A 21,590-nucleotide genomic window follows, 5' to 3' on the forward strand; every position below is an offset into this window, starting at 1 on the left:
ACACACGCACGGACACACATTACACCATATGCACACAACAAACCCTACACCAGGGGTGTGTGGCTGTGTGTGGGGGTGTGGGGGTGAGGTCAACAGGATCCTGAGGCCAGGCTGAGAGGGTGTTTTGGGTTGACAGCAGTTAGTGATAAATGGGTCCTGATGAAATGCACAGCAGCGGAGAGGGGCTTTGCACACAAACACACACACACACCACCTCAATCATTGCAGCAGAGCTGTGGCCACTCACTAACTAATTGTGTGGTAAGAGAAAGAGAGAGAGAGAGAGAGATAAAGAAGGAAAAGGAGCTGATGGGGAAAAGAGAACGATGATTGTGATAAATTCAATTATTTTCCAATCATTTTGTTGGCTAGTAAGTTTATCTGTGTGGGAACAGGAGCTGGCGGGTGAATTATGCAGTGTGTAGGTTTGTCTAGGTTGGTGTGTTGGTGTGTGTGTGTGTGCACCCATATAGTCAGAGGGAAGCAGCAAGAGAAATTCAACTTAAAAAACAGGCAAACTCCTTGAAAGAACGCACACACACACACACACACACACACACAGTCCTGATGTTGTGTGGCTGTGACTGCAGGCCTATGGGGACTGTGGCTTCTTTCTGGCCTGTATTTGTATTTTGCCTCCAAAAACTCTCACTAAATGACAAACACATGCGCACACAGACACAGGGAGAGACCGCTGAGAGTAAAGCAAAGGCCACAAGTCTGCCAAACAGGCAACTACACTAGCGTGCAGGCTTCAGAGACGAAAGGAAATTAGATAAAAGAGAGAGAGAGAGAGAGTGGCAGACTGGGAAAGAGAGAGGGAGAGAGAGAGAGAAGGGGAGGGAGAGAGAGAGAGATAGAGAGAGAAAGAGAAAAAGAAAGAGAGAGAGAGAGAAAGAGAGAGAAAGAGAAAGAGAGAGAGAGAGAGAGAGAGAGAGAGAGAGAGAGAGAGAGAGAGAGAGAGAGAGAGAGAGAGAGAGAGGGGGGGAAGGAGGGGGCATGAATGAGGGCCATCCTTTTCCCTCTCTTCTTTTCTGAGCTTAATGACACACCTTCACACTCTCTCTCTCTCTCTCTCTCTCTCTCTCTCTCTCTCTCTCTCTCTCTCTTTCTCATCCCACCTCTTCTTAGTTCTCCACCCCTCCCTTCATCCTCCTATTCCTCTGATCTCTACGCTCTGCTTTATCTCCCGCTTGAACCCCCACGCGCCCCTCCCCTCTCCTTTTCTTCGCCAACTTCTCTCCAGCCTATGTTTGCTACTCTCTTCTTTTTCTAAGGACACAATTGTGCCCCATCCTTGTGGTCGCCCTTCCTCTCCCTCCCTCCCTCCCTCCCTCCCTCCCTCCCTCCCTCCCTCCCTCCCTCCCTCCCTCCCTCCCTCCCTCCCTCCCTCCCTCCCTCCCTCCCTCCCTCCCTCCCTCCCTCCCTCCCTCTGGCGTTCAGAGCATTTCCTTCTTTCTGTGTTTTGTTTCATCTTCCTTCCTAGTCCCTCTCCTCTCCCTCCGCCTCCCCTCCTTCCTCAGCTCTTTGCTGCGCCCCTGTCGTTCGCCTCTTTTGACGCGCTCTCTCTCTCTCTCTCTCTTTTCTTTCCTGATTGCATAAATAAAGACTGGATTAGGGTTGGGTTTCTCTCTCTATCTAAGATCAGATCAATTAGCACACTGGAAAGGAGAGGGAGGCCAACACACACGCACACACACACACACACACACACACAATGCCTCCCTGTGCTCCAAAATACCACCAAAACTGGGACCATCCACACACACACTTGGACTCTTGTCCTTCCCTCCTCCCCCCTCCTCTCATCCCCCCTTCGCCCCTTCATTCCTTCCTCATCCGCTTTTTCCCCCATCCCTCGAGCCGTCAGGCTCCTCCCCCTTTCCTCTTCTTACTACACTCCTTTATCCTTTCTAGAATGTTCTCTTTCTTCAGAAAGCGGCCATGTGGTACACAACAACCCAGCACCATGAGGGTGAGTCCGATGCTGTTTGGGAGACCGAACAAAAACCCTCCCTCCGCCTCCCTCTGTCCTTACGTGACCCTCATCACCATCTTTCCACCTTTACCCCCTCCCCTTCATCCCTCTCTCCCTCCTCTACCCATCCCTCATTCAATATCACCAGGTCTTCATGGTGTCGCTGGGCTCAATAAGAGCTGAAAGGAGCCTGTCTGATAGCGGGCTTCCATGAAAGGTATACAGGCAGAGCTGTGTGTGCGTGTGTGTGTGTGTGTGTGTGTGTGTGTGTGTGTGTGCGTGGGTGGGTGTGTGTATGGATAGCAGTTTGTGAATCAGTGTGTGAATCAGTGTGTAGGTGTGTGTGAACAGCAATGAATGAATCAATGTGTGTGTATTTGTATGAAATCTAATCAAATCCCTCAAATGTGTATAGCCCTTTTTACATGCAATGTCACAGAGGGCTTCACGTATGCCTATAGAACTGCTCCTCAGCCAACCTAAACCCCTCAAGGATGAATACCGATTGTATGAATCGGTTTGTGTGGGCGAACCAATGTGTGTGTGTGTGTAAATCAGTGTATGTGTGTATATTAGTGTGTGTGAGCATGAAAGTGAACCATTGTGTGTGTTTGTACGTGTGACAATAAGAGTGTGTCTGTGTGTCAGTGTTGTAGAGAAGACCACCTAAACCGAGACAAGACCATGACCAAGACCAGTCTATCAAGACCAAGACAAGACCGTGACCAAGACCAGTCTATCAAGACCAAGACAAGACCATGACCAAGACCAGTCTATCAAGACCAAGACAAGACCATGACCAAGACCAGTCTATCGAGACAAAGACAAGACCGTGACCAAGACCAGTCTATCAAGACCAAGACAAGACCATGACCAAGACCAGTCTATCAAGACCAAGACCATGACCAAGACCAGTCTATCAAGACCAAGACAAGACCGTGACCAAGACCAGTCTATCAAGACCAAGACAAGACCATGACCAAGACCAGTCTATCAAGACCAAGACAAGACCGTGACCAAGACCAGTCTTTCAAGACCAAGACAAGGCCGTGACCAAGACCAGTCTATCAAGACCAAGACAAGACAGGGCAAGACCGAGTCAAGACCAGGGCTTGCAACAGCGTCTGTTGTGCTGCAGAACAATAGAACAGACAAGAGTAGACAATAAATATCTCCATTCACTCAGCTGCCTTATTCAAACAACGCTGCTGGGTACAACACTGTTCATCCATGGCATTACTGCTGTGCGTGTGTGTACGTGTGTGTGTGTGTGTGATTGAGAGATTGTGTGTGTGAGTGTGTTCTATACAGCCCTCCTGGAGACAGACTGACTCGAAATTGGTTCTGCCCTGCCTCTCGTCTCCTGCATAACCAGACAGAAGTGGTCGAAGGAGTCTTAACTACCACTGTGATGCTTCAACTAGTCTGACTGCTCAGGCTTTCATACATACACACATCTGGATAATTGGAGGCTAGCAGGAAGGCTGAAACATTCCCCCCCGCACACGTACGTGCGCTCGTACACACAGACACACAGACACACACACACACACACACACTGTGAGAGGCTGCCAGGTCTTCCTTCAGCCTCTGGTCCTGGTCTCTCCTGCTGTGTCTCTTGGTGCTGTTCTCCCTTAGACAGATATGCTGTGGTGCGTGTGAGTGCATGATATGTGAGTATAGTGTTTATATATATATATATATGAATATATTGTTGGAGAGTATGTGCGTATGCGTATATGCATGGGTGAGTGTGTGAGTTTGTGTGTGTGTTGGTGAGAGAGGGTGTGTGTGTGTGAGAGAGCGTGTGTGTTTTAAGAGAGTGTGTGCGTTTGAGAGGCAGTGTGTGTGTGTGTGTGTCTCTCTCTGGGCAGGTTCTCCACAGCAGGCTCACAGGGAGGGGTCTGATCTCTCAGCAGTGAGCGGCCCAGGATCACTCTCACAACAGCTCTGACAGGAGACTGGCACCATGGCACCACAGTGTGTGTGTGTGTGTGTGTGTGCTATGTTTGTGGGGAGTACAAGCCTCCTGTAGCTAGATCCAACTCCCAACACAGCAATACTGTTCTCTGTAGAAATGCATCTAAACTGTCATCTATTGGAAGGGGTTAACATGTAACCGATAGACAGGCAAACAGCAAAGGCAGGCAGACAGACAGAGACAGGCAGATATACAGACAGACGGACAGACAGACACGCAGACAGACACATACAGATAGACAGGCTGACAGCAAGACAGCCAAGCAGACAGACAGCAAGATAAACGGCAAGGAGGAGAAGAAGCGAGGAGGGACTGGAGCACTGGAGACCATTATTGAAAAGCAAGCGCAGTCGCCGGGCAACGCTCCATCACCCCCCCCCCCCCCCCCCCCAATTCCAAACATTCCCCAGCATATCCTTTATCATTCCCATATCAAATTACTCATCCCTCTTCAGCAAATGTGGATGGTGGTGATGACTAGCCGCAGTTCTCTACAGTACTCCATCAACACTGTACCACAACCTATCCTAACGTTAGATTCACTATCCTGGACTTCCTCCAGTGACCGTGTTCGGCTGCGTGCTTACAGCAGGTACGGTGTCAGCTCGCCTCCCAGGCATGGCTCTACTGTATATAGCTCTCCACACAACCCCCATCCAACAGACAGGAGGCCCAGCCAGCCGGCGAGTAACCACTGTGGCGATGACGGGCGGCCGGGTGCCAACTGTTCTCTTCCTCCATCTCCCTTATTCTCTCTCTCCCTCTCTTTGTTCCTCTATTGTTCTTTCCCTCTCTCTCTCTGACTGTCCCTCTACTTCCCCCGTCTCACTCTCCCCACCTCCCTCTCCCTCTTGTCTCTTTCCCTCCCTCTCCCCCTCTCTCTCTCCGTTCCTCCTGTCACAGTGTTTCCTCCCCGGCTGTCTGCGTAGGTGTGCGCGGCCTCCTCAGCCGCCCGGCCCCACGCTGACAGGGTGTTTTGGGGCTGTTTCCCGGGCTGTTGTGTTAGAGTCGTGCGAGCAGGCTCTGACATAGGCTGACAGAGGAAAACGTCTGTGGTAATGTTGTACTTATGTCAAGGTGACAGAACTTCTGCTGGTTTGGCTGGCGTTTTCACAGCAGCCACAACGACATTGTCTAGGCTCAGTGTCGAGAGAGAGAGAGAGAGAGAGAGAGAGAGAGAGAGAGAGAGAGAGAGAGAGAGAGAGAGAGAGAGAGAGAGAGAGAGAGAGGGAGGGAGAGAGAGAGAGAGAGAGAGAGAGAGAGAGAGGGAGGGAGAGAGAGAGAGAGAGGCAGAGAGAGAGAGAGAGAGAGAGAGAGAGAGGCAGAGAGAGAGAGAGAGAGGCAGAGAGACAAAGAGAGAGACAGAGCCATTGAGAGAGAAGAGTCACGAGAGCAACGTGGCTGAGAGACACATTCAGAGTTTGCAAATAGGAGACAAACAGGGAGAACGAGGAGGGCAAAAATAGTGGGAGCAGAGAAAAAAAAGGAAGAGGGGGAGGAACAAATGAAAGGTATTTAGTAGAGAAGATGGAGAGAAATAGAGGTGAGAAGAAGCACTTCAAAGTGAGGAGAAGGTTAAATCTCTTGATGTACCCATACACACCAAGAGCGTACACACACGCACGCACGCACGCGCACACACACACACACACATACGCACACCACTGACTAGACAGTTAAGACTCCAGGGAGAAAGCCCATCACTGAGAGTCTCTTTGCAGTACTCTACCTGGCATCTCTCCCTCCATCTCTCTCCTTTCATCTTCCTCTCCATCACTCTGCCGCCCCCCCCCCCCCTCCCACCTACACACACACACACAAACACACGCGCACACAAGACCCCATTTTCAAATTACAGAGCACGGTGGCCTCAATTCACACTGACAACCCCCATGCAGGTATGGAATTAGCAAAAGGCTTTCAGTGTGGTCCATTTCCTGGATCCTGTCTGTCTTAGGGGCGTTCCACACTCTGAATCCTTCAGGTCTTCAATGCCGTCTACCAAAGGGCCTGAATGTCGTCGGCGCGGTCTATCTCCTGATATGCTATGGCACAGTCTATCTCCTGATATGCTATGGTACAGTCTATCTCCTGATATGCTATGGCACAGTCTATCTCCTGATATGCTATGGTACAGTCTATCTCCTGATTTGCTATGGTACAGTCTATCTCCTGATAGGCTATGGCACAGTCTATCTCCTGATATGCTATGGTACAGTCTATCTCCTGATAGGCTATGGTACAGTCTATCTCCTGATAGGCTATGGTACAGTCTATCTCCTGATATGCTATGGTACAGTCTATCTCCTGATAGGCTATGGTACAGTCTATCTCCTGATATGCTATGGCATAGTCTATCTCCTGATATGCTATGGCGCAGTCTATCTCCTGATATGCTATGGCGCAGTCTATCTCCTGATATGCTATGGTACAGTCTATCTCCTCATATGCTATGGCACAGTCTATCTCCTGATATGCTATGGCGCAGTCTATCTCCTGATAGGCTATGGTACAGTCTATCTCCTGATAGGCTATGGTACAGTCTATCTCCTCATATGCTATGGTACAGTCTATCTCCTGATAGGCTATGGTACAGTCTATCTCCTGATAGGCTATGGTACAGTCTATCTCCTCATATGCTATGGTACAGTCTATCTCCTGATATGCTATGGTACAGTCTATCTCCTCATATGCTATGGTACAGTCTATCTCCTCATATGCTATGGTACAGTCTATCTCCTGATAGGCTATGGTACAGTCTATCTCCTGATAGGCTATGGTACAGTCTAATCTAGATACGCTGTGCAGATCTTCTTATGTATTGAGGTGTCGGTTAGTAAATAAGTCAATTTTGTTGACTTTTGAGAAGGTTTTCCCTTCAGACTGTATTGACTTGACGGATGTCATCATGTCTTGTCGTGTGTTCTATTGTGCTGAACATGGATACATTGACTGTATGCAGCAAAACTACATCTGTAAGATGATTACTATAATAACAGCATGTCACAACTGTTTCATGTTTGCTGACATCCTTCATGTCATTCTACATATCCATACTGGAAGGTTGTTTTCCTTTCGAGTAATTCTAAATGCTTGAAGACTGTGATTAGCTCTGGGTATCATTAGAGCTACACGTAAAATGGGTGCAGTCCCAACTGTGCTGTCAGTGGGTTTATAAACAGCTCTGTTGGTCTGTGTGTGTGTGTGTGTGTGTGGGCTGGGAGTTGTGTGTGTGCATGCGGGCGGGCGGGGAGCTGTGTGTGTGTGTGTGTGTGTGTGTGGACGAGAGGTGTGACATCTTCCCTGACAGGACTGTGTTTCAGGTTACAGGCTCAGGTGGTACTCCTTTCCTATCTGATCAGAGCTGACACACACACACACTCTCTCCTCAGAGATCAATCAATCTCTTTATACAGCCTCTAAGTGTGTACAGCCATCACTGCCAAATAGCCTTCCTCTCCTCACACCTGAGTCAGGCTGGAGGGTTCTGACCTTCAGTGGGCTTGTCTCAAGGACCGCACTGCACCGCTGTGCACCAATACAGACCCTTTTCATCTTTTCATTCATCCATCCATCCATTTATTAATCAGTTAATTCATCCATGTATTCATTTATGTATGTCTTTATCAGTTCATTCATTCATTCATCCACTCACCCATCAATCCTTCCATCTGTTCACAAAGTATCCTTTCCAAAAAGCCGGCCAACAAAAGCTGTAGAAAAAATGGCCGACTGCTACAGAAGAGCAACATCTTCTGATAGCGTCTCGGTCGTGACAGGAAGTCACAAGGAGGTCACAAGGATGTCACAAGGAGGTCACAAGGAGGCCAGCTGGTCATCAGGTAGGGTTAGAGGAGTTAGTACGCACTCCAAACAGTGATGACACAGAAAGCACGTCTAAAGGCAGGTGAGTCAGTATTTGGGATGGAGACACTGGTGGATGTTAGGAGAGGGTATTAGGGTTGGGAAGAGAGTTAAATCATCAGATGGAAGGGATGATAGAGTTCCTGCATCCTTCTAAAACTAGAAGGAGAGAATAGTTGGTGTACACAATCATCATCACAAGTCTTCCCCTTTAAGGCTTTCACTTCAAAAGCTTTACCCCAAAACACCATATCAAAGAGAATCAAAAGCACATATTTCATGGCCCCAAACAACTGTGCAGAAAAATACCATAAAAATATCTTATTAACAATGTTTTCTCCAAGGACAAACAAACCAGAGACAAACAAATACCAACCATAGAAGAAGAGAAAACACATGTTCACATAGTCCTGTCTGTATGGACAGTGTCACATGACTACAGTATGCCCCCTCTAAACGAGAGGAAACTCTCTCTCCTACACTCTGTGTGTTCTTGTCAGGCTTAATCTCTCACTTTAAATGTTTAGTTCTCCCTCCCTCCCTCCCTCCCTCCCTCCCTCCCTCCCTCCCTCCCTCCCTCCCTCCCTCCCTCCCTCCCTCCCTCCCTCCCTCCCTCCCTCCCTCCCTCCCTCCCTCCCTCCCTCCCTCCCTCCCTCCCCCCCCCCCCCATTTCTCTCCCCCTCTCTCCAAGTCTCCCTCTCTCCCCACCTCCCCATCTCTCCCCATCTCCTCCTCTCTCTCCCTCTTTCTCTCCGTCAGTATTGACTGAACTCCCAAGTGATAGTGTGAGAATCCTGTCTGGATTTAAATGTGAGAAGGTGTGGAGCTGAAAAGCGTTGCCGTGAGAGACACGACAGCGCCGTCGCCTCATCCTGTCGTCAAGGTTGTTCAGAGTTCATCCCAATCCCAGTCTGACAATAGAGCTGAACAGAGGTTTTCTTTACAGGAAACACCGCTCCGTCAAGGCAACAGAGATGAACCCAGTTAGCTGTACCATGTAACACAAAACTCGCTGAGGTTAGAAATTCATATTTCATATTGCGAAAAGACAGTATATTTTACAGTTTAATGTTGAATGTTATCATATTCAGCACATATACACCTTAAAAGCACCATAAAAGACATGAATATCTTCTTTATAACTTATTACTAATAGATGTGTGTTCTAGTGGTTTGTCTCTATTCCCCAAAAAGACCTCGGAACAAGAAAAAAGGAAAAACATGCAACAAAAATACCTTCATCTCTGGGTCGGTTCGTTGCAGATTCATCGTGTTTTTTTGTGAGCGGACCTAGGGTTAAGAAAAAAAGGGGGAAAAAGAGAAAAGAGAAAATTCAAAAAAGATTACTGGCAAAAAAACGGAATAAAGAAAAAAATCAAAAAAAGAAAAGAAGAAAGAAGAAGGCAAAAAGGTACAAATCAGCAAAGAGTTGTTATTGTGTGTTTCATTTTTGTTTTAGTTTCTTTTAATATAAAAAAGGACAAAAACCAAACTTAAAAAGGCATCACAGACACATTTATCACAAGAAAGAAAGACACCAAACTCGCTTTGCAAGATCAAAGAAAACCCCCTTTTCTAAAATCTGATGACGGGATCGCTCTGATCTTCCCTGAGGGATAAAATGGCCGCCACAATTGACTGTTATCCAAGCCCTCCTTTTAAACCCTATTTGTTCCCTGCGTCCTAGCAGCTAGGTCTAGCTCATGGGAAACACTGAAAAATCAATGAGTAGGAATATAGGATGAGGCTTGTGGTTTAGAAAAACAAGACACCTTTGACCCCCCCCTTCCCCCTTCCTGTTTCTTTGTCCTCCTTCAACGGAAAAAAAGAACAGGCAGAGAATAAGGACACCTGGGAAGTGAAGAGAAAGGGGGGGGGCCAGGTCACGACGGCCTCCCTCCCTCCCTCCCTCCCTCCCTCCCTCCCTCCCTCCCTCCCTCCCTCCCTCCCTCCCTCCCTCCCTCCCTCCCTCCCTCCCTCCCTCCCTCCCTCCCACCCACCCACCCACCCACCACTGCACACACTGTTGTTAGTATAACAAAACATTATTTTGTTCACTCTCTTAGAAAGGACCCAGGTTAAATCCACACAGTAGAATTCACCCCGATGGAGGCAGACAACAGAGGAATGTTTTTATTAGACAGCCACCTCTATGAGGGACACGGCGTGAAGCAGACCTGCAATGACAGAGAGCATGTGAAGCACGCGTTACACAGGGAAGGACAAAAGGTGCGCGCGAGCGTGCTCGTGTGGTATCACCGGTAAAAGCAAATCCCCCCCCCCAGGTGAGTAAATAATTACATGGCCTAACAATGAAGTGTCAATTTGAGATGACGTGTAAAAGCGTGAAGTTAATTGCACCGGAGAAGAGCGAGCGAGTAAAAAGGTGTCGCCTGGATCCTTGGTAAATGGAGGAGAGGGAGGGGGAGAGAGACCGAGAGAGAGAGAGACAGAGAGAGAGAGAGAGAGAGAGAGAGACAGAGGGAGGGAGAGAGAGACAGAGAGAGACAGAGAGAGAAAGGGAGAGAGGGAGGGGGAGAGAGACAGAGAGAGAGAGGGAGGGGGAGAAAGATAGAGAGAGAGGGAGAGAGAGAGAGACAGAGAGAGAGAGGGAGGGGGAGAGAGAGAGAGGGAGGGGGAGAGAGACAGAGAGAGAGAGGGAGGAAGAGAGAGACAGAGGGAGGGGGAGAGAGAGGGAGAGAGATGAAGGCAAAGAGAGAGAGAGAAAGAGACAGATGGAGAAAAAAGAAAGAGAGAGGCGTGGAAGAAAGGGAGAAAGGGAGAGAATGACAGAGAGAGTGAGAGAGAGGGCGAGAGAGAGAGAGAACGGCAGTGAGAGAAAGAAAGACAGAGAGGTAAAGAGAAAGACAGCGAGAAAGACAGCGAGAAAGAGTGATAGAGGACGATGCGTGAGGCACAGAGAGAACAGGAGGTCTTGTGAGAGAACACGTCAGTAGATGGTGGAGTGCAGCAGGTGTTCAGCTGCGAGGCGTAGGAGTCACACCAGAACACAACGAGGCCTAGCGGTCGATTACCCCAAGAAGTGGACCAAATCACCCCCGTAATGGTCAACGCTTACAGGCACAAAGAAAGGCAGGTGTGATTGAACCCAACCTGTGGATGGAAATCAGCCGTTCCCTGGTCGAAAGACAGGTTGAACCTGTGGAATTGCCTGAGGTTTGGGCTGATGCCGGTTGGTCTGGGCAGAGCCAATCAGGACTGGAACGGAGGCACACAATTCTTGTGGTTCAAACTTTCAAATGACACAGTCTTATTTTGGAGAGTGAAGAAGATAGGGAGTCCGGAGATGATGTCCCATGACCTTGCTCCTGAGTCGATATCACCTAGCAACAGCACAGCTGGTTTATAATGTCAAATTTATAGTTGTATATTTTATGCACCCTTCAAAAAGAGACATTATTTTGAAAAATAACTGGGATTGGAGCGATTATGGATGATTGAGTGGCTAACTGGGCAGGAGATATTAGCAGCAGTTTGAAACCTTTACTGGCATTGCTGCTGAAACATTTCAAGTTGTATTGAGATGCTCTCTCTCTCTCTCTCTCTCTCTCTCTCTCTCTCTCTCTCTCTCTCTCTCTCTCTCTCTCTCTCTCTCTCTCTCTCTCACACTCTCACACACTCTCACACACTCTCACACACTCTCACACACTCTCACACACCGTACACACCGTACACACACACACACACACACACACACACACACACACACACACACTCTCTCTAGCAAAGGGACAGGTTGCCTTGGCAGAATGCAGCTCACTTTGAAGCCGGTTACGTAAGGCATTTTTTCAGCTCCAGTTCCCCCCAGCCAGGAAGTCTCACACAAACAAACTCTCACACACACACACACACACACACAGACAGATAACCACAGGCCCAGCAGTCACACTGACCCTCACACCAGTCACAGTCAGACTGCATCAGTCTTTGGGTGTAAGTAATAGAACATTATCTTTGCTAACGTGTATTGTGCGTGTGTACCTTTGTACAGAACATGCATCACTCTGAATACTGAATTCTCTGTGCCAAAGTCTTCATAAACAAGGTTGTGTGTGTGCAGTGAAGCTTTCATAAACAAATTAATGTGTGTGTGTGTGTGTAGCGAATCCTCAGTAAACAAGGGTGTGAGCAGGACAGATTAGGAGCATGTAGGTGTGAGCGCGTGCCCCCCTCCCTCCCCAGACGGCTGTGTTTGCTGTGGATGATGCATGAGTGAACGGCAGGGAGGCTGACAGGATGTAAAGGGAGCCTCTGGGGATGAATGATGGACACTAGTTGATCGAGACGGGCGTGCATGTGCGCACGTGTGTGTGTGAGGTGTGAGAGAGAGAGACGGTCATTGTTTCGTTCCAGTGAGTCACACGCGACACCTCTCTCTGAGTGTGTCTATCTCACCCCCCCCCCCCCCCCCCTCCACCTCCCTCTGAGCCATCCGCTCAGTCTGTGTTGCTGGCCTCGTAAGCAGATGGCACCTGTGTGTGTCTGGTGTGTGTGTGTGTGTGTGTGTGTGGTGTGCGGAGGAGAGGGAGAGGAAAGGAGAGGGGGGAAGGAGATCGAGAGAAAGAGGGAAGGGGAGGGAAGGAGAAAGGTGGAGAGAAAAAGCGAGAGAAAGAGAGAGGGAAAGGGAGACAAAAAGAAAGAGAGAGAAAGAAAGAGGAAAGAGAGAGAGAGAAAGAGAGAGAGAGAAAGAGAGAGGTATACATAGAGAGAGAGGTAGAGCAGGGAGGACAGAGGGTGGACAATCTGTTCCAGAGGGATGCCATCTTGGTTCCTATTCACTATTTATGGTGACACTAACTAATAACAGGACAGCATCAAACAACCTTCCTCCTCGCCTTCTGCATCCATCCTTCCATCCTGGGATACGACTCTGGAAGCATCATTTATCCGTCATTTGTTATTGTACCTCTGTTGACTTGGTCTGTTGATAAATCCCTTCCCCTTCTTTTAATGTACAGCACTGCCCTCTCTCTCTCTCTCTCTCTCTCTCTCTCAGTTTATTCGTGTTCAGTCTGAAGAGCAGAGCAATATTGGAGCCTCCCCCTCTGAGAGAAAGAGAGAGAGGGAGAGAGAGAGAGAGGGAGGGAGGGAGGGAGAGAGAGAAAATAAGAGACAAAAAGGAGAGGAGGAGACAGATGGGTTTGTGGAGAGAGAACGGGGGAGAAGGAGTGGAAAGTGAGATGTAGAGTGGGATTCAGAACACGAGGTGTGTTTGAAAAGAAAGGGACTGTGTGTGTGTGTGTGTGTGTGTGTGTAAGAGAGAGAGAGAGAGAAAGAAAGAGACAGGAGAGAGATTGTTCTCTATAATGAGGTATTGTTTGGGAGAGTCTGTAGTATATAGGAGTTGAGATGAAGGGAGTGTGGAACTAGGTGAGAAGATGGGGTATGGGGAAAGACACCGAGAGTTTGCAACAAAGCAAACCAGGTGTGAAAAATAAAGATATTTATAACAGAATACACGGGAGTGGTGTAAAAGAGGTGTTTCTGCAGCAGGAACTGAGTGAGAGGAGGAGAGGAGAGAGGGAGGGTGGAAAGGAAAAGAGTGTAGAACGTGTTTGAACAAATACAGCGAGATAGGAAAGAGAGAGAGAGAGGTAGCAACGAGAATGAGACAGACGATACAGAACAGAGAAAGGGATAGAGTTACACAGAGAGAGAGAAAGACAGAGAGCCAGAGACAAATAGAGAGAAATAGAAAGAGGAAGAGCCAGAGAAAGAGAGCGAGAGAGAGAGAGAGAGAGAGAGAGAGAGAGAGAGAGAGAGAGAGAGAGAGAGAGAGAGAGAGAGAGAGAGAGAGAGATGGAGAGAGAAATCAAAAGAGAGACAAGGCAGGGAGCCAGGTGGGATGACATTTACAGAGCGGTGACGTGTAGGAAGGCATGAAGGTTAAAGCCATTTTCTCCGCATGCAACCACACGCACAGACACCACAGCCACTGTCTGTTCATCCACATTTTTTTTGTGTGTGTGTGTGTGTGTGTGTGTACAGTATACATGTGTGTGCACTCCCCTATTTGCCTATTTGTGTGTGTGTGTGTGTAAGTGTGTGTTTGTGTCCCAGTGTGTGTGTGTATGTGTGTGTGTGTGTGTGTGTGTGTGTGTGTGTTAGTGTGGGTCTGTGTGAGTGAGTGTGTGTGTGGAAGTTTGTCTTTATGTCCCAGTACGTGTGTGTGTGTGTGTTAGTGTGGGTCTGTGTGAGTGTGTGTATGTATGAGTACAGTACACGGATGCTGTCATACCTCGGTTAATCCACGCCTCGTGTGTGTTTGTGTCAGTGACTGTGCCGTGAGAGTGAGTGTGTGTGTGAGTAATTCCGCGTTCTCCGTGGCGACAGACCTGGATGCTTCACTGCTAGAATATCTGGACAATATTTCACCTCTGTCCCCTGGAGGTGATGCTCTAATCCAGTTAGTACCCATCGAGAGCATGGTCTAATCTGAGGGATTAGAATTTAGAATGTTCGAGCCCCCCTCTTATCTCTTTAGTAGTTTTGGTGTAGGGGGAGCAGGGGCTAGGGGGGAGGGGGGGGGCAGTAGGGGGATTGTTGATTAGAAAACCTCTCTTTGTGGAAGGGAGGTTTGCCGATTGGAAGAAGAGGGGAGGGGACACAACAACTGGAAGTGCGGTGAAGTCGCATTAAAACAAATTCTTAAGTTCTCTCCCTCTCTCTCTTTCTCTCACTCTCTCTTACTCTCTCCTGGTCTTCTACTTGCCCCCATCCCTCTCTTCCCCGTGTCTCTGCCTCCGCATGCGTGTGCACTTGTGATTCTGCGTGCGTACGAGCCAGAGAACCAGCCCTGTGTGGCCGTCACCAGTTCATCTGGGCGATCCACACTCCTATTGATTAACATCACATGGTCATTAGTTCCATAGCCTTGGTCGTGTAGCGCCATAGGGTCAATAACCCAGGAGGCTTTAACGCAGGCACGCGCTTCCACGCAATCCCCCCCACCCCCCCGTCGTGGCTTTGCCTCCCAGTAACCCCTGCCTCTTCATCTATCTCTTCATCTTTTATTTCTCCGTTTCTTTTTTCTTCCTCCTACCCCCCCCTCTCCCTTCCCTTCCCCTGTCCCCCACCCCTCCCTTCTCTTTCTCAGTGTCTGTGCATGCCCTTCCTCTCTAAACCCTGGGAGGCACTGTGAGGGAGCAGAGCTTGGCAAGTGGGGCTGTGTGTGTGTGTATGTGTGTGTGTGAGTGCGTGTGTGCGTCAAAGCTGCTCTGCATTCACATCCACAAGCCACCCCAGCTACAGCGAGCTGTGAAGAGATGGCCCTTTGAGCTGCGGCACAGAGGGAGAGGAGAGAGAGAAAGAGAGAGAGAGAGAGAGAGAGAGAGAGAGAGAGAGAGAGAGAGAGAGAGAGACAGACAGAGAGACAGACAGAGAGAGAGACAGACAGAGAGAGAGACAGAGAGAGACAGAGAGAGACAGAGAGAGAGGCAGGGAAGACAGAAAGAGAGAGGGATGGAGGGAAAGGAGAAAGAAAGAGGAGGAGAGGCAGGGAGTAAACAAAGGGAGAGAGAGAGAGAGAGAGAGAGAGAGAGAGAGAGAGAGAGAGAGAGAGAGAGAGAGAGAGAGACAGAGAGAGAGAGCAGGGAAGACAGAAAGAGAGAGGGATGGAAGGAGGGAAAGGAGAAAGAAAGAGGAGGAGAGGCAGGGAGTAAACAAAGGGAGAGAGAGAGAGAGAGAGAGAGAGGAGGAAGAAGCAGTCAAAGATGAAGGCGGAAATGCAGAAGCATGAGCCGTGTGCGATGGTGTGTGCGTCAAACAGCGAGTGAACTAACCCTGGGCTTAAGGTAGAAAGGATAAGATGCCTTACCATGGGGACATTGCACATCGGTCTCACTTCAAACAGCCAACAGGGCATAGCCCTTTTACATTTTGCATCAATAACACCTTTTAACAATAAGGCAATCCTTCGGTACTTATCAAATAAATATTCCGTCTTTGAAGCAGTGGGTTGTTCACGTAATGTAGTGGTATGATTGTGTAGGCCCAGCAGATGAACCCCAGCTGGAGGAATAACAGTGTGACTTCCCGTAGAGAGACTACTATAAAACGACCCTGGGAAAGCGTGCACACGGCACAAACCCCTTTCATTCCAGGTTCAGAGAGATGCTTTAAATGCTGTGGACGGCCACATGTTGAATGGAAATGTTTGTGTGAGCTCATTTTTGTTGCTGCCAATCCGTGACATAAGGTTGGATGGATGTTTCGTTTAGGGAGGGGGGATGGGGGGCGGTGGATGAACGGATGAGAGAGATGTAGACGTTCTGGTGAGGACGAGGGGGGGGGGGGGGGGGTGGCAAAGCGTGACGGAAAAGAGCAGACAGCTGAATAGAGAAATAGAGAGGGAGAAAGAGAGAGAGAGAGAGAGATAAAGTGAGAATTGAGTTGAGGCCCAGGCGACCAAGACGAACATGCAACATGTCGGGGTTGTGAGATGCACACGCACATGCAAGGAAACACACACACACACACACACACCCCATCAGACAGTGCTAACTCCCACCCGCCCACAAATGCATCAATGCTCTCTCTCCTCTCCACACACTCCCTCTCTCTATGGCTGAGGAGCTATAAATAGCTGGAACGGAGCTCTTGCTAATTCCCTCATTCAGAGTCTAGTGGGTAGGCAAATGGATGCTGTCTTTGACGCGCGGCGCTGACAGCAAATACAGGAGAAGCTGGAGGGTTGCCAGGACGACAGAGTTGCTGTACCCTCTCCACCACCCCCCCCCCCCCCCCCCATGACTCTCACCTCACATTTTTGATACAAGGCGCCTTCCTCCCTCCCTATCCTCCCTCCCTCTCTCTCCACCCCTCTTCCATTCCGGGAGACACGAGTACGTGCTTCCACCCGGCACATCTTCATCTCTTCCTCCTCTCCATCCTCGGCGTCATCCCTCCTTCCATCTCTCCTCCGCGCCATCCCTCCTTCCATCTCTCCTCGGCGCCATCCCTCCTTCCATCTCTCCTCCGCGCCATCCCTCCTTCCATCTCTCCTCCGTGCCATCCCTCCTTCCATCTCCGCTAGAACACCTGCTCCCCAGAGCCACGGCTTCTCATCTAACTCAAGGTCTCCTCCTTCACTTCATCCCTCGTTCTCCATCTCTTCCTGCTCTGCAGATCCTTCAATCCTCGGCTGTACCTTCGTCAAGCTGCTCACTTCAAAGGTAAAGTCTGTGTGCGTGTTTGGGTATTAGTTATAACACTGGTTTCCATGCTAATTACCAAAGCCCTATACAAAACGACCTTCGTCTTAGAAGCTCTTATTCACCCCCCCTCCAGGAAAGATTGTGATCTACTTCTTCAGTTTTCCGATGTTTTCGTTTATACTTTCCCTCGCTCTCTTTCCGAGGATATCAAGCGAGACTGATATGATGAGGAGAAGGAGAGATGGAAGGAGCAAAGCGAGAGAAGGAAAGAAGAAAGAGTCAGAGGGAATGAACAAGGTTGGTTCCTTCTTCAAAGGCAATCCATATCATACTCTACTTCCTCCGCAGTGCCTCGCTGTTCTTTATTTATTTCCTTTGTGTATTTGTTTACCTGTTTATTTGTTTATTTATTTGATTCATCTCCGCTCTGCCTGAGCGTTTAGATGGCGTCCCAACGGCGCCCGACCCTTCTGTGACTTCCTCCCCAGAAAATGAAAGACTGCAGGATGGAGAAGGAGTCGGAGGGAGGGAGGCTTTATCAATCTGTTTCTGGGTGTGTGATTATTTGCTGGACTTGGGAGAATTGCTAGAAGTCCATTTTCCCATGACTCCCACAGCTACAGGAGGTGAACACATCAGAGGACTCATTTTGACCAGGTTGCATCAGCGTCAGGGTCATGGGTCATGTAGTTCCTGGTTCCTCTAAAGAATTTCACCATTACCAAGAGTTTTACTAACATTCTAAGCTCCCAGTCATAATCACAGCATAGTTCCATGTAGAAACTCTACACAAGACCAATACGATAACATGACTGTCATTTTTAGAGACGCAACAAGGGGCGGAGTGATTAGAAGTCTGTCATTATGGGATTATCATAGGCCGTGGCTGGGCGGAAGGGCGTCTGTAGTCTTCTGGCCTATCACGGACAAGCGGTGGCGGTGGCGTGTCTGAGCCTCGTTGATCGATCGCTCTGGGATGACTCTGCAGGACCCGAGGACGAAGGCCTCATCCTGTGATTTATGGGATGGCGGTCCCCGTGGGGAACCGTTGCTAGGAACACAGTCCCTCCCCCTATATCTAGCGGCGCGTGGGTGTGTGTCTCTGTGTGTATATGTGTGGAAATCTGTGGGTGAGTGTGAATGAGTGTGTGTGTATACTGTGCGTGTGTGTGTGTGTGTGTGGGGGGATGTTTGTGTGAGCGCCCCCGGTGCTACAGCTCCCCCAGGGTCTTAAAGGCTGACAGTGCCTCCCCTGGAGTGTGGAGAGGGGGAAGAGGAGCGTGAAAACAGCAGGACGGCTCCTTTAAAAAACAAAACAAACAAGGAATAAAAATATTCCACAAAAACCTCTGGGTCTCATTTGTTTAACTAATGCAGGAAAACACATGCTTGTGTCCTAGATTCATTCCATTGGCCTATCCTCATGTGTTGTGAACTCCAGTTCTCCATTTAGAAGTGGAACGTTCCTAAAAAGGCGATCGAGGAGATGTTCTCTCCTTCTACGGCTGAGGGGTGTGGAGATTGTGCACAGCCGGGAGCAATGAAAAGGGAATGAGGGGAGGGTGGATTTAGGTATCGAGCAGGTGAGGGTAAAGATCGGGAAGGGTCATCTCTGGAGGTTCCAGTCGCAGACGTGTGTGTGTGTGTGGGGGGGGTCAGATAAACAGAATATGCACGCACGCACACACACACATACATATTTAATATAGAACAGTAAGTACAAACGGGGTGTGGATCCAACTGGGGCAGAGCAGAGGGAGACAAAGGGAGGAGGGAAACAGAAAGAAAAGATGCTTTGAGGACAGATAAAGCACTAAACGGAGGAGAGACCTAGCCAGCTGTCTGGTTGCTAGGACCTGGTTTTGAGAGAGCCAGGCTGGGTATGAGAAAGAGTCTGTGTAGCTTCTGTGTGTCTGTGCGTGTGTGCGCACACACGTGTGTTTGTTGCGTGTGCTGATTGTCCCCGCAGACAGAGACTGATGAGTGGTCATTGATCTTGTGCCTAGTGCCCCTCTCCCCTCCCCTCCTCTCCAGGAGCTGGCTGGGAATATAGAAGATGGACCGAGTGGAGAAAGAGGATGAGGAGGAACAGGAGGAAGATGGAGCTACACTGGCAGCTACCCGTTGCCCGAGGCTTCACTGGACACGCACACAGGCACACGCGTTGAGAAGTCATCGCGGAGGAGTTGTTGTGGTGCAACATTGTCTGTGGAGGTTGAAGGTTAACCTCTCATCGTTCTGCTGCATATCGCTCAATAACCACGTGTCATCAGCCACAACTCACTCATGTTCTGTATTCTGGAAGGCCCTGACATTTACGGGAGTATCTGTGTCTGTGTGTGTGAAAGAGAGTGTAACATGACTGAGAAAAAAACAAGTCAGAGTTGAAAGGAGTGAGGTCACGTGTAGATTTTCAAATACCACCGAACGTTTGGCTGGATGTTGAGTGATTGAGTAGGGATCAGGTAGCAAAACGTGTGTGTGTGTGTGTGTTTGGGAGGAGAGAGACAGTGTTGCCTTATGAACTGGAACACACCATTTCACTCTGGACTTGTCAGTGACCTAGTGAAACGGTGTTTCACTCACACGCACACACACACACAAACACACACACACACTCCAGTGGGAAACTGCTAGTTTGTTAGTGCTATTTTGTGTTCCTGTTGACCAAACTAGCCCTTCCCAGAGAACACCCACAGCCATTACACACACAGTTTCTGCACTTTGAGAAAAAAAAAACACATTTTGTTCTCAGTAAGCCTCAGAAGGAGGCAGTGAGGGAGACAGTGATGAAGAGTACCTCAAAAGCTGTTAGAAAAAGAGAAAGACCTTGTCATTGTATTTTTTTTGGAAGGGTCAGTTTGTGATTAAAAAGACAAAAACAAGTTTGAAATACCAACCCCAAATCATCTCAAAACCATTGAATATGATTTGTATAAAATCCCCATGTGGTAAAAGACGGAGACCTTTTTATGTATTCGAAAACAGAAAAACAAAAAAAGATTTGAACGATGAGGCGCGCGGGGAGAGGGGGGAGGGAGGGGAGAGGACGCCGTCTTGTCGAAGAGACCTTCCTTCCGGTAAATTCTTTTGTCCCCTCGACTCTCTCGCCTCTCCTCGCCTAAAGCCCTACGGACCAGACGGACAAAAAAAAACACGTCTGAAGAAACGACCCACCCCCCACCCCTCCCCAAACAACCCGACTCACCATCCTCGGTGGGCACGTAGACGTTGAGGTAGAGGCAGTCTTCGCTCTGGTTCTGCACGTAACCCGCCGCCACATCCAGGTTGTCTGTGAACCACACGGGCAGCATGATCTCGGGCAGCACGCCCTGCACGTTCTGGGGGCACACGGGGGCAAACTGCGTGGCGTTGCGCACGTCCTGCCACGAGCCGGGGGCCTCGGGGGGCTGGAAGCGCCGGTCGCCGATGGGCGGGGTGGCGTAGGGAACGCCCAGGTACTGCTCCACCGGGCCCAGGATCTCGTTGTTCAGGTCCTTCTTGATCCCACGCAGCTTGCCGTAGTTGGTGGTCACCATGGGGTGTTTGGATTGGTCGATTTTCTGGCAGGAGGAGAGCGAGAGGCGGAGCGCCAGGCCCAGCAGCCACACCAGGCAAGTGTCGGCGGACGGCCGGCCCCGCCCTCCTCGTTTAGAGACGGGAATCGGGAGGAAGTGCATGACGAGTCCTCTGATTGGCTGAACTGTGACTTGTCCGTCTCGAGTCCTCCAATGGGAGGCAGCGTTCAGGGAGGAAGCAGCAGGAGGAGAGGTCCTCTGTGGAACCGCACCCTAACTGGAGAACGTAGAGGAAGGCAACTTCTCCGAAAACATGGGGCCCCTTATACCTGGGACCTGCTGGGCGGGTGGGGGGCGGGGGGGGGGGGCAGGGGGGTTGTGCTGGAACGAGGAGCAGCAGGACAGGAGAAGGTGGGTGGGAGGGGGGGCGGCGGAGGAAGTGTGAGACAGGAGGGCCTTGGGAAGTGAGGCGGGGGGATGGGCGAAGGAGTAGGGGAGGAGCAGGTGGGCGGTTTCGGGAGAGGAGGGGGGGGGGGGGAAGGCGTGTATCCTGGGACAGGGCGAGGTCAGTGTCGGCGGGGTGTGGTCGCGGTCCAGAAGGGTTTCCAGCCAGCTCCTCTGTTACGTTCCATCCTCCTGGGCGGTCCTCATTCGGTCGGCTGGTTCGACACGGTCACGGTCAACGGTCAACTTAGAGGCCGCAAATCGACCCTGAAGAAGAGGTGAAAGGAGGTCATATTAATCAGTTATTAATACACAAGTTAATTCATCTGAATTGACACCATTACACACTGTACTAACACACCCTAATACAAAAGCAGTATAAAACTAATTGAGCAGATCAAAACACGTGAATTTAATAGTTATCCTTAGAAATATGACTGTTGATAAGAAGTCAACTAGTTGCTGTTCTGTTTAATACAGCTCCACACCACTGTGCTGCGGCTGTCAGACTGCTTCAACACTGTCATAAGTGTCAAAACACAAATCATTTACACACAGGTGACATCGTATCTGCTCCGCCTCGTAATCCACAACACACTCACACACACACACTCTCTATAACACCTTCT

The 21,590-nt window shown here is 49.5% G+C and overlaps 1 protein-coding gene across 1 annotated transcript in view; it reads right to left on the reverse strand.

The window, feature by feature from the left end:
* The window catches only part of nlgn2a (neuroligin 2a), a 61,734-nt gene extending 40,963 nt beyond the window's left edge, over positions 1–20,771 (reverse strand). The window contains exons 1-2 of the mRNA XM_084691427.1: positions 20,208–20,771; positions 9,060–9,113 (exon numbers count right to left, since the gene is read on the reverse strand). Of these exons, the coding sequence (XP_084547553.1) occupies positions 9,060–9,113; positions 20,208–20,679 (526 nt within the window). The 5' untranslated portion in view covers positions 20,680–20,771. The remainder of the gene's footprint in view (positions 1–9,059; positions 9,114–20,207) is intronic.
* Positions 20,772–21,590: the final 819 nt, after the last annotated feature.

This window comes from Hypomesus nipponensis, chromosome 25, assembly GCF_054491055.1.
Source record: "Hypomesus nipponensis isolate SF chromosome 25, ASM5449105v1, whole genome shotgun sequence".
NCBI lineage: Eukaryota > Metazoa > Chordata > Actinopteri > Osmeriformes > Osmeridae > Hypomesus > Hypomesus nipponensis.